Consider the following 13,247-nt stretch of genomic DNA (forward strand, 5'->3'; position numbering starts at 1 on the left):
ATGACTTGCTATTCCTGCAACATATGCATGTTACACTGTTATGCCTACTTAGGTTTGAATAGCAAAATGTTAACAATGCTGGCGTTGTAATCTTTGCAATTTAGAAGTGGTGCTACAGTAGCAAGATTCAGGAAAATAATTACATTTCTCCCATCCATTTCAGTATATCCGGAGCTGCATCATGCTTGGTCGAATGCCCAACTTGATGCTGATGGCTAAGGAAAGTCTTTACACCCAACTGCCATTGGATACCTTCACAATGCCATCTTATTCTCGACGTATCTCTACAGCTACACCGTACATGAATGGAGAAGCTTCTGCCAAATCCCTGTGGGCTATTAACAGTAATCTCAGAATCAAGATTCTCTGTGCCACTTACGTAAATGTTAATATTCGGGACATTGACAAGGTAATAACAAACTTTCTCTGTATGCAACTTGGGCAGATGTAGTGTGTTGCTAATGAGTAATTCTTAGAAATACTGTGGTTTCTATATTTCTGAATTACTAGTTAGGAGCCGCTAAACCTTGACCTACTTCTTGCTCCATGAGAGCTTTGGTCAAAAAGACCAGCCCTGCCTACTAAATAGGACATTAATCTTTGTGATTGAGATGGCAAGCACATCTTTCATCTAGTGTCTGCTTGGAGTAATTCAGTGTCACAACTTATGTTGCCTTCAATTACAGAATTCTCAAATAATTATGTATTGGCTCACTTTCATTAATTGGGATTTATCTGATAATAGATTATTTTAGCCAGGATTTTAATAATAGCCATACATTTTGCACCTTTTTTGTTGTTTAATTTTAGCATCAAATTGAGTCAACTGCAAATATAAATGGATTTTGGAGGGTTGTTGGCTTGTTTATATTTTTTTCCTTCCTGTTGTGTTATATCTGGGCAGTATTTTTGCTATAACTATGAATGTCACTGTTGCTAGGGGGTAAAAGGGTTTTCTTTAAAAAAAAACCATGAAAGGTCACTCACCCTTTTTGGAGTCAAACAGTACTGAATCACTCCATAGCAGTCTCTGAAAAATAGTTTGTGCCTCATTCTTTATTAAATTAATACTTAACATGCATATGCTAGTTATGGTTATGTTTCTCAATGTGCTACTTTTAGATCTATGTCCGGACTGGAATATATCATGGTGGAGAACCATTGTGTGATAATGTGAATACGCAGAGAGTACCTTGCTCCAATCCCAGGTAAACATTACCTCTAAAACAAATTTAAAAATTAGTGTTTAAGATCATAGCTGGCATGTTGCTGATGAGTTACAAATCAGACTCATACTATCACCAATCACTTTTTTTGGTTGTCGAAGGGATTGGAAATCTGTTCTGACCACTCAGTGACCAAAAAAAACCCACATCCCATTTCTCAACAGGGCACACACACGCACCCGCCCCAAATATGCCCATCTCTATATTTTTTAGAAAGCAGGAGGATGAGGGGAATATATCCACCTATTTTCTTTTTGCTGGATGAACTTTTTGACCAAGGACCACTCTCCAACATTAGTAACGAAAAGGTTATGAATCAGTTTTTGGTCAACTTTAGATTTGGTTTGGTTATTTGGGATGCTGATTCAGAAAACTGCATTGGATACACCACATCAGCTCTAGTTTCTGATACAGAATATATGCCATCCAATAGTCATCATCTGCTTGCCCACAGAAAAACATATTTAATAAGACTCGGCACTATAAGAGAGTTTTGTGAGACCAGTCGCTCTCGTTGCATCAATTTAGTAACAGTGAGGCCGTGGACCATATTTTAGTTCTTGCGAATCACTGGTGGCTCACGGACCACACGTTGGGAACCACTTATCTACAGGGACCTGCCAAGGAGTCCTGGAAATCTCTGTAGATGGCTGTTACAGCATGTCCATCTAGAAGCAAATAACTGGATCTGTTCTTGCTGATCCCGCTGAAATGGCTGTGTTGAAGATGCTGTGCTGTTTACAAGGTGGATTTAAGGCTAGCACCGAGGCACATAACTAGATAATATACGTATATCATGATCTTGCCCCATGTTTTGAACTGATGTCTACAGTATGTACAGTGGTGTCCGCTTAGTCTGAAAACTACTTGGAATTTTTTGTAAAGGGAATGCCTTACATCACAACCCATCCAAAAGTTTGTTTTAAATAAGGGTAGGAGTCAAGTAAATTCCGGATGTGTTAGATTGTAACTTCCAGAAGCCCTCGCCATGGCAGGTAGGGTTTCAGCGATTTGCAGTTCAGTAACAGCCTGAGGATTACACAATTTCCTAATTCTACTTGTGACAGTCCTTTATTTCTCTCATAATTAGTTGTAGTTATGTCATTTCCGACTTTATGGTGACCATATCAGGGGTTTTCTGAGACTTGGAGTGCGTGACTTGCCAAAGTCAAGAGTTTGATTCATGTTCTCCAGAGGCATAGTCTAATCTTTAAGCCACTATACCACATTGGCTCCATAAGCAGCTGAACCTTGCAACCGTCAGTCAATTTCCTGCTAAACTATTTTTTTATTGTTTCTCTTGTATGTCTTCAACTTTCAAATGGATCACAGCATTTTCTGGGGCTCAGAGTGTATTACTTGCCCAGTGTCAGTCAACTAATGGAGTATCATGGCTGAGCAGGGACTTGAACCCTGGTCTCCAAAGTCATAGTCTATCACCCAAACCATTATGCCACTCTGACTGTAGTATTATGGTATGGTAAGGAGTGACCAGCCACCCTGTAAACATTCTGTAATTTAAAGGTGAAAAAAAATACTCTTACATTGCTGCTTATTATACATCCTATTCTAAGTGTGCAAGTTTACTTCATTATTGGGCAGATTAAGCTTTTATCTTCTCCTCTTGAACCATTTAAGACGTTTAGAATTGGCTTTATGAAAAGCAGCAGCAAAATGCCTTTCTTCATCTGCTGGTTGTAGATTTAGGCTCTGGTTCAATGTAAATGTATTTGTATTCAGAGGGTGCAATGCCAGTGGGAACAGGCAAACGATCTGACAAAGCTGTCAACTGCTCAACAACCATGAAAGGCCTCTTGGTAGTCAAATGCAGAATCTCCCCTTCATTGATCAAGGTGCTCAAGGCCTATGACTTGAGTGGAGAGTTGACTGAAATAGTTAGCTGTTTCAATAAGTCATGTCCTGACATCAGCCCTGTTTGCATATGCAAAGGAAACATGAGAAAAGCTCTGCAGGATCAGAAGGATGGCCTATTTTTCCCAGTATGTGGTTTCTTATAGCAGACAGATTCATTTTAATCATAGGATCATAGAGTTGGAAGAGACCTCATGGGCCATCCAGTCCAATCCCCCTGCCAAGAAGTAGGAAAATTGCATTCAAAACACCCCTGACAGATGGCCACCCAGCCTCTGCTTAAAAGCCTCCAAAGAAGAATCCCCCACCACACTCCAGGGCAGAGAGTTTCACTGTTGAACAGCTCTCACAGTTAGGAAGTTCTTCCTTGTGTTCAGGTGGAATCTCCTTTCTTGTAGTTTGAACCCATTGATCCACGTCCTAGTCTCCGGGGCAACAGAAAACAAGCTTGCTCTCTCCTCCCTATGACTTCCCCTCACAAATTGATACATGGCCATCATGTCTTCTCTCAGGCTTCTGTTCTGCAGGCTAAACATGCCCAGCACTTTAAACCACTCCTCATAGGGCTTGTTCTCCAGACTCCTGATAGTTTTAGTCACCCTCCTTTGGACACATTCCAGTTTGTCAACATCTCCCTTCAATTGCGGTGCCCAGAATTGGACACAGTATTTTTAAAAAGTGATTAGTTGCTTTTTAAAAAATCATAAGCCTTGAAGATGTTTTGGGTAATATTTCTGCTTTCATTGGGGACAGATAGGAAAAACCAGCATTGTGCACCTCCAAACTTCATTTTTATGGTTGTGTAGCAAATTCTGGCCAATGCTATATTTAAAGTGGAAGTTTCTGTGAGAGAGCCCCAGAGTTTTGTTGAGCCAACAGAGGTAGGGGATGGGAAATAGCACAAACAGTGCCTTGTTAGAATGGGCCGGGGATTTGAGCATGACCTTAGAAGGACTAGTACATGCAGTGTTCAAGAGGCTTTTGTTCAGATAATTGCTTTACAATATGCTTTCTAGCTTTCCTTCTCTAGTCTACTTAAAAGCGAGTGTGTGCTTGAACTGTTTTGTTAATGTAGAAATACGGTGCCCTAGATATACTGAATCTTTGTGTTCAAAAACAATGTTGCGAAAGCAAAAAGAGAATGCCAGAGAGGAAGTTTGGAGGGAAAAGGGGGGTTCCTTATCAAAACCATTACTAACAGTTTTGTATTTGAGCCAAAGTTTGGAGTGACCCCACTTTTCTCTCTCTCGTAGATGGAATGAATGGCTGCAATATGAAATGCACGTTCTCGATCTCCCACGTGCCGCTCGGCTTTGCCTTTCTATCTGCTCTGTCAAAGGCAGAAAGGGAGCAAAGGAGGTAAATTTCTTGTGATCTATTACAAACATTTTAAACGTGCAGAGAGAAAATGGTTTAAAATTATTCTTCAGTCTATTGATCTCTAAACTAATAGTGACATTTGTAACTTGAGATTCCCATATGTGAGTTTAAAGTGTCCCCCTCCCTTTAATTCCTTTAAATCTGAGCTTGCACCGTGGAGTGTGTTACTAATAGCTGAGACTAAACAGTGATTATTTGCTCTTTTTAAGGAGCACTGCCCATTGGCGTGGGGGAATATTAACATGTTTGATTACACAGACACGCTTGTTTCTGGCAAAATGGCTCTGAATCTGTGGCCTGTACCCCATGGGCTGGAAGACCTGCTCAATCCCATTGGAGTCACTGGATCAAATCCAAATAAGGTAAGATAATGCTGATAACAGAAATAAGTCAATGTTTCCTGTCCCATCTTAGCTTAGTTGCAGACCATGATGGAAATGCCTCTGTAATTTAGGAAGGCCTATTCATAATGTCATAGTCTTTTAAGGGTTGCCACAAATAGAGTTGCCTTAACTGTTTTTAGCTTTTTAAGATATATATATATATATATATATATATATATATATATATATACACATACACACACACACACACACACACACACATACACACGCACAATGAGAAAATGTTGGTTTCTAATGTATGTAATTTCTTTATGCTTGTGGGTAAACAGTATTTCTTGCTGTTTCTTTGTCAGTGTTGATGTGGAGATTGTCTGGTTTGCCTACTCTGGAACATACAACATATCATTGTCCTTCTTTAGGGGTCCCTTTCAAATCTTTGATACTGCATCTGTCATATACATATACATGTGTGTGTGTGAATGGCTGGTTGGTCCTTTGTCAAGAGGGCTTTGATTATGTTTTCTTGCCCTGGTGAAAGGAGTTGGACTAGATGGCCTTAAGACAGCATTTCTCAACCTGGGAAGTCAAGACCCTGCGGGAGTCACCAGGGGGGTGTCGGAAAGGTCACCAAAGACCACCAGAAAACACAGTATTTTCTGTTGGTCATGAGGGTTCTGTGTGGGATGTTTGGCCCAATTCCATCGATGGTGGGGTTCGGAATGCTCCTTAATTGTACGTGAACTATAAATCCCAGTAACTCCCAAATGTCAAGGTCTATTTTCCCCAAACTCCATCTGTGTTTATATTTGGGCATATTGAGTATTTGTGCCAAGTTTGGTCCAGATCCATCATTGTTTGAGTCCACAGTGCTCTCTGGATGTAGGTGAACTACAACTCCCAAACTCAAGGTTAATGCCCACCAAACCCTTCTAGTGTTTTCTGTTGGCTGTGGGAGTCCTGTGTGCCAAGTTTGGTTCAATTCCATCGTTTTTGGGGTCCAGAATGCTCTTTGATTATAGGTGAACTTTAAATCCCAGCAACTACAACTCCCAAATGACAAAATCATTTTTTTTTTTGAGTGATGGTCACTCCTTGTGTTGTGAGATGTTTTGTTGCCAAATTTGGTGTGATTTCGTTCATTGGTTCTTTTGTTTTTAGGATACTCATTACGCACAGAACATTTATATATATACAGATATACATACAGACATACACACAACACTATAGTGTATATAATTATATTTTCTTTGTTCTAGGAAACTCCTTGTTTAGAGTTAGAATTTGATTGGTTTAGCAGCCCTGTAAAGTTTCCTGACATGTCAGTAATTGAAGACCATGCCAATTGGACGATCTCTCGAGAGCTTGGGTTTAACTACAGTCATGCTGGTCTGGTAAGCAACATTTTTCTTCTAGGTTTTGTTGTAAAAACAAGAGTATGTCTAATAAGATGGAACAGGATATAAAACATCTGCCACTAGTTTTGATATCATTTAGAAAAGGCTTGAATAACATGGTCATTGTATGAGTTATATCATATACATCCTTGTTTTACAGAGTAATAGACTAGCTAGAGACAATGAATTAAGAGAGAGTGATAAAGAGCAACTCCGTGCAATCTGCACTCGAGACCCTCTGTCTGAAATAACTGAACAAGAAAAGGACTTTCTTTGGAGCCACAGGTATGAGCGCTCTAGCTGAAGCAGCCTCTATGGCAGTGTTTCTCAACCTGGGGGGTCGGGACCCCTGTGGGGGTCGCGAGGGGGTGTCAGAGGGGTCACCAAAGATCATCAGAAAACACAGTATTTTCTGTTGGTCATGGGGGTTCTGTGTGGAAGTTTGGCCCAATTCTATGGTTGGTTGGGTTTAGAATGCTCTTTGACTGTAGGTGAACTATAATTCCCAGAAACTACAACTGCCAAATGTCAAGTCTATTATCCCCAAACTCCACCAGTGTTCACATTTGGGCATATTGAGTATTCATGCCAAGTTTGGTCCAGATCCATCATTGTTTGAGACTACAGTGCTCTCTGGACGTAGGCGAATTGCAACTCCAAAAACTCAAGATCAGTGCCTACCAGACCCTGCAAATATTTTCTGTTGGTCATGGGAGTTCTGTGTTCCAAGTTTGGTTCAATTCCATTGTTGGTGGAGTTCAGAATGCTCTTTGATTGTAGGTGAACTATAAATCCCAGCAACTGCAACTCCCAAATGACAAAATCAGTCCTCCCCAACCCCACCAGTATTCAAATTTGGGCATGTGGGGTATTTGTGCCAAATTTGGTCCAGTGAATAAAAATACATCCTGCATATTAGATATTTACATTACGAGTCATAACTGTAGCAAAATCACAGTTATGAAGTAACAAAGAAAATAATATTATGGTTGGGGGTCACCACAACATGAAGAACTGTATTAAGGGGTCGTGGCATTAGGAAGGTTGAGAAGCACTGCTCTATGGTGATATTAGATCTGTGAAAAGTAGGGAAAGTAGCCATAGGCATACTGCAGTCAATGTCCCAAGGACTACCTTGACTGTGTTTTATATAGGAATGAAACAGGAGCAGGACTTTATTGCATTGAGACATGACAACTGGAAGTGGTATCAATTTGAATTAATTCTGTAGTGTAGATGCACCTTTGTTCAACTTCCTTTATTTGTAAAATACATTTTGTAAAATGCTTTACAACAGGCTCTTAACACTATTATCATTTCTTGTTAGCTGTGTCACAGGTATTATGCTATATAATAATATAGGCAGGGTCTGCCTTATCTGGAAATCTGAAATACTCACCAGCTGCCCACTTCCATCTATGGGGAGCATCCCTCCTGCTTGTTTGTTTGTTCACAAGGTGGAAGTGGGTGGCTTGAGAACTCCTCAGAGAAAGACCGGACAGTGAAACAAGGATCTATGAAATGATAGGAGCAGTGGATACCTGCCATTTCACAGATCCTCAGTCTTTCTCCAGCTTCTCGTCTTGGCTCTACAAAGTTTTAGTAACATCAGTGGGACTTTCTATCTAAGATTTTGTAGGTGGCATTGCAATCTTGATATCTGTTTATGAAAATGATTAAATAATCCGCCCCCTGTCATCCTTTATGAAACATATTGTTTCTTCAAAATATCTCATCGTGTATGTATATTCTAAAATCTGGGGGGGGGGGGGGGATAAAAATACTTCTGTTCCAAGTATTTATAATATGGGATAATCAACCTCTAGTATAGTGGTTCTCAACCTGTGGGTCCCCAGATGTTTTGGCCTTCAACTCCCAGAAATCCTAGCAGCTGGTAAACAGGCTGGGATTTCTGAGAGTTGTAGGCCAAAACACCTGGGGACCCACAGGTTGAGAACCACTGCTCTAGTACTTAACTTTGTGATTTAAACATAACAGTTGTTTGTTTTTATCTTTGGCTAGATTTTGGTAGCTGCTTTGTCAGCAGGCATCTTAGTGAGTGGAAAGGTTAATCTACACTAGGATACCCTTCAGCTACTCATTAAAAAGAATTTTCTCTAAAAAGATGTAGATAGCATTCAATCTACATGGTTTCATGGGAATGTGTGGTATAATTATAAAAAAATTAAATAAAAAAGTTTCTGTTTTGCAACCAGTATAATAATTGGTCTCGTATGATTTGAAAATAATACCCGGAGGGTTTTTTTAACCCAAAATGTCTTCTTATTTCATTTCAGGCACTATTGTGTAAATATGCCAGAAATTCTTCCTAAGCTGCTTTTGTCTGTTAAATGGAACTCAAGAGATGAAGTAGCTCAGGTAATATTTGAATTAGAGAACATTTTAAATAAAAAATCTGCAACACCTTTCTTTATAATGACTTCCATAATAGATGTAGCAAGGGAAAAATGCTGAAGGATCTGGAGAACAAGCCCTATGAGGGGTGGCTTAAAGAGCTGGGCATGTTTAGCCTGCAGAAGAGAAGCCTGAGAGGAGACATGATGGCCATGTATCAACATGTGAGGGGAAGTCATAGGGAGGAGGGAGCGGGCTTGTTTTCTGCTGCCCTGGAGACTAGGATGCTTCAAACTACAGGAAAGAAGATTCCACCTGAAAATTAGGGAAAACTTCCTAACGGTGAGAGCTATATTCAGCAGTGGAACTCTCTGCCCCGGAGTGTGGTCCAGGCTTTTACTTTGAAGGCTTTTAAACAGAGGCTGGGTGGTTATCTGTTGGGGGTGCTTTTCTGCTTTGTGGCATGGCCCACAAGGTCTCTTCCAACTCCATGATTCTATGTGATTGCATTTAGCCTTCATGGTTTCTTAATGGACTGAATTCCCCAACCCACCCTATTCTGTTCTCTGGTTTACCTCCTAATCAGTGAAAAACATAGTAAAATAAAATAACTCCCATATTCCCTAAGGGACTAACAGCCACCCCCACCCACCCCCTTTCTTGGAATCCAGCAATTCCAAGAAAGGTGTTCTTTTATATTTTAAAAGTGTTTTTTTGTTTGTGGTTTTTCCACTTCTGTGTGTCTCTAACACCAGCGAAGCTGAAGGGCTGGCTGTAGAGCCCCATACTTCTCTTGGTTTAGTTATCGCCCGTAATTAAAAATGGGAATCACTAACACTTAGATGGCTGATACACAGGGCTGAGCAAATTCGTTGGTAGTATACCTACAAGTTTGCAATTAGCGATAATAGTTGTGTGGAATGTCCATGTTCAGAATATTTCTAGATCTACCACTGGAGATATACTATTGGAGACAAAATGGGCAAATCTACTGTCTCACGACTGTGGGGAATAGTGGGTTTCCAAGACTGTAGCAGTGATGCATTTCCATTGTTTTAATTGCCCAGATGTATTGCTTGATAAAAGACTGGCCTCCGATCAAGCCTGAGCAAGCAATGGAGCTTTTGGATTGTAATTACCCAGATCCAATGGTGCGATCATTTGCAATTCGGTGTTTGGAAAAATACTTGACAGATGACAAACTTTCTCAGTATTTGATTCAGTTGGTACAGGTATGGTATTATATTGTAATCAGCAAAGTCTTTATTGTGTACACCTATGTTTGAACATTTTATATCATATAAGTGAACAATACTGTCCATCCTGCCTCCAAATCTGGAAAAAAAAACCAGAAATTGGCCAAAAATGATGTTGAAAATCTAAAAATAGCATAACAAAATTTTGCTAGCTGATCTATGAGTGCAGACTCATAGAAATATTTTTAAATTATTATTATTATTTTATTGACACAAAAACACAGTATGACACAGCAAATGAGATATATATGCTGGATTTCGTATCACAAAATCACAAGTTGAACACTTCCCAAGCGTAGTATTATTATTATTATTATTATATTTAATATATTTATTTATACCCCGCTTTATCTCCCCTGAAGGGGACTCAAATGTTTTAATTTCATGTACTTCAAATAGGGGTATATAGGCAAAATGCACAAATACTACACATTTGCCAGGACCAATGAACACTGAAAATATGTGAAAAATAAGCTGCAATCTTTTGATTTCACCAGAACTTTTTTAATCAGACTAGTTAGTAAATAAATACAGGAACCATAATCATTCTGGTTCTGAGAATGTCATGGCTCTATAACTTTGGCCTTCAAAGCACTTTTATTTGGCAAAGCTTATATTTCCAGCACTTAGGCATCTTTTGCAGCCTGTCACTTTCAAACCATGCCTGCAGCTATAATCAGTGGCAGATATTCTCATACCCTTTTGGTCCTCCATTTGTGTGTTATAGGGTTCAGAAATTGAGGGGTTTTTGCCCTTTATATTTTGAGCCAAGAATTTAATTTTTTTACATTCATTGGTGATGTGGGAGAGTAACATTGGATGACTGAGGTAGAGAGGAGCAGCAATAGTCATTTTAAACATTTATTGTATTAGCCTCTCTGCAGGAAGAGTACCAAGACTCACAAGGAAGAGAACCAGTTGCCTAAAGAGATGATGGTGGTTTCATTCTCTGGACATCTTCAAAAGGAATTTGAACAGATAACTGCTGGGGATGTTTTAGCTGGAGCACATGCATTGAGCAGGGAGTTGGACTTGTTTGGGCCACAATGTCCCTTCTAGTCCTTTGATTCTCTAATTCTGTCCAGGTTCTGATTAGACCACCCTGATCACCCAGATACTCTGGGGACAATGTGTATTCAATCCACACGGCCAACTTTGGATATTGGTTAGTAATGGTAGGAGCAGTGACATTACATTGACAGTAGCTAGATAAATATTGCTAAACATTTCTTACAATTCGATGATCTTGCTCCATCTAGGTTCTGAAATATGAGCAATACTTGGATAATCTGTTGGTGAGGTTTTTACTCAAGAAGGCACTGACCAATCAGAGAATAGGGCACTTCTTCTTTTGGCATCTAAAGTAAGTACCATTTTTAATACACACATCCTTTTGTTGTGCGTTGTCTGATTAAGCCTTAAGGCTACTGTTTTTATACCCCTATGTTTTATTTAATTGTCTTTTATCTGATTGTTATGTTTTGCTATGTTTTATTTTAATCGTATTTTGTTTTTAATGGATTGTTGTGCTTTTACATTTTTGCCTTATGTACTGTGGACATTTTGTCCTATGTGTAAACCACCTCGAATCCCTTGGGGAGATGGAGGCAGGGTATAAACATATAGTCATTGTATTATTATTATTTGAAACACAACAAGATGAGTCCACAGCAGACACTGTGCTGGCTGTTGCATTGGATTACACGTCGGATACTTCCCAAGTATCTAGCACTGTGTGATGAATTGGCAAATAATGCATGCAGATCCTAGTAAGGTGGCCTTCTGCAGCTGGCAGCTGGTAATTTTGTCAGCGCCGATTGTGTTTAAGTGCAGGCCAAGGTCTTTAGGCACTGCACCCAGTGTGCCGATCACCACTGGGACCACCTTGATGATGATGATGATGATTATTATTATTATTATTATTATTATTATTATTATTAAGGTATAAGATTTTCTCAATGTTGTGTTTAAGCAGGTGTCTGAATGTGAATTCGTCTTTATGAAACTGTGGTTTAAGTGACTGAAAATGCTTGATTTCTATAGAAAAGCATTTTATTTTCTTTAAAGAAGGTAGCCTTTCAGTTTCATCTTGGTTTTTAAATCATTCCAGTGCTTAAGTAATCAACAAAAGAGCATTTATGCAAAATAATTATTTCTATTTATCCTACATTGCGGGCTCCCTGGTAGCGCAGCGGGTTAAACTGCTATGCTGCTGAAATTGCTGACCGAAAGATTGGTGGTTCGAATCCGGAGAGCACAGTGAGCTCCTGCTGTTAGCTCAGCTCCTGCTAACCTAACAGTTTGAAAACGTGCAAATTTTGAAAACGTGCAAATCTATTACCGCAGAAGCGGGAAGGCAGTGACGATCCATGCAGTCATGCTGGCCACATGACCTTGGAGGTGTCTATTTACCACACCCGCTCTTTGGCTTAGAAATGGAGATGAGCACCACCACCCAGAGTTGGACACAACTAGACTTAATGTCAGAGGAAACCTTACCTTTACTATCCCACATTGATTTTAGATAAATAAAGGTTGTTATAGTTGTGTTGAACCCTTAGAAACCCATATCTCAATACACATGCAGAGAAAAAACTCTGTCCTTTATTATGTTAAGATCAGTTTCCCAACTATTACAAAACTGAATGCATTGACCTTCCCAGATACATGTAGATATCTTTCCCAGCGTTGTAATGAAGATTTTTTTTAGCAAGCTTATCTGAGTGGGTATGTGTGTATGAGCAAACTTTTTTCCTGACAAATGCTTTATGAAAAATTGCCTATAAATGATGTCTGCTCTTAGGTCTGAAATGCACAATAAAAATGTGAGCCAGAGGTTTGGTCTGCTTTTGGAGTCCTACTGCCGCGCATGTGGGATGTACCTGAAACACCTGAGCAGACAAGTGGAAGCTATGGAAAAACTGATTAACCTCACTGACATCCTTAAACAAGAGAAGAAGGATGAAACACAAAAGGTAAATCTGAGGGAAAGGGAGTTTAAAATTTGGAGATAGTAAAAATAAAGAAAGTTTAGAGAAGACAATGATAGTGGGGAAAATGGAAGAAAACAGGAAGGGGGGTCGACCAAGGGCAAGATGGATGGATGGCATCCTTGAAGTGACTGGTTTGACTGCGAAAGAGCTGTGGGAGGTGACAGCCAAAAGGGAGCTCTGATGTGGGCTGGTCCATGAGGTCACAAAGAGTCAGAAGCGACTGAATGAATGAACACACACACACAAAAATGAATAAAGGAGTGTCTTCTTTAGTGGTTGGCTTTATTCTCAATTACTTACAGTTTAAATATTCTGATTAAAAGATGTTTAAAAGACATAGTTATTTATACTAAATACTGAAGCTAGTCAGAAAATGATGTTGCCTTTGGTTTGTGACTGAGCCTTTTAATGATTGGATGTTACTAAT

The 13,247-nt window shown here is 39.5% G+C and overlaps 1 protein-coding gene across 1 annotated transcript in view; it reads left to right on the forward strand.

Moving 5' to 3' along the window:
• Nucleotides 1–13,247, forward strand: part of PIK3CA (phosphatidylinositol-4,5-bisphosphate 3-kinase catalytic subunit alpha) — a 48,790-nt gene that overhangs the window by 23,467 nt on the left and 12,076 nt on the right. The window contains exons 6-15 of the mRNA XM_060767479.2: nucleotides 164–409; nucleotides 1,123–1,208; nucleotides 4,352–4,457; nucleotides 4,688–4,840; nucleotides 6,079–6,213; nucleotides 6,377–6,501; nucleotides 8,514–8,595; nucleotides 9,639–9,803; nucleotides 11,087–11,190; nucleotides 12,631–12,802. Coding sequence (XP_060623462.1) covers nucleotides 164–409; nucleotides 1,123–1,208; nucleotides 4,352–4,457; nucleotides 4,688–4,840; nucleotides 6,079–6,213; nucleotides 6,377–6,501; nucleotides 8,514–8,595; nucleotides 9,639–9,803; nucleotides 11,087–11,190; nucleotides 12,631–12,802 — 1,374 coding nt within the window. The remainder of the gene's footprint in view (nucleotides 1–163; nucleotides 410–1,122; nucleotides 1,209–4,351; nucleotides 4,458–4,687; nucleotides 4,841–6,078; nucleotides 6,214–6,376; nucleotides 6,502–8,513; nucleotides 8,596–9,638; nucleotides 9,804–11,086; nucleotides 11,191–12,630; nucleotides 12,803–13,247) is intronic.

This window comes from Anolis sagrei, chromosome 3, assembly GCF_037176765.1.
Source record: "Anolis sagrei isolate rAnoSag1 chromosome 3, rAnoSag1.mat, whole genome shotgun sequence".
NCBI lineage: Eukaryota > Metazoa > Chordata > Lepidosauria > Squamata > Dactyloidae > Anolis > Anolis sagrei.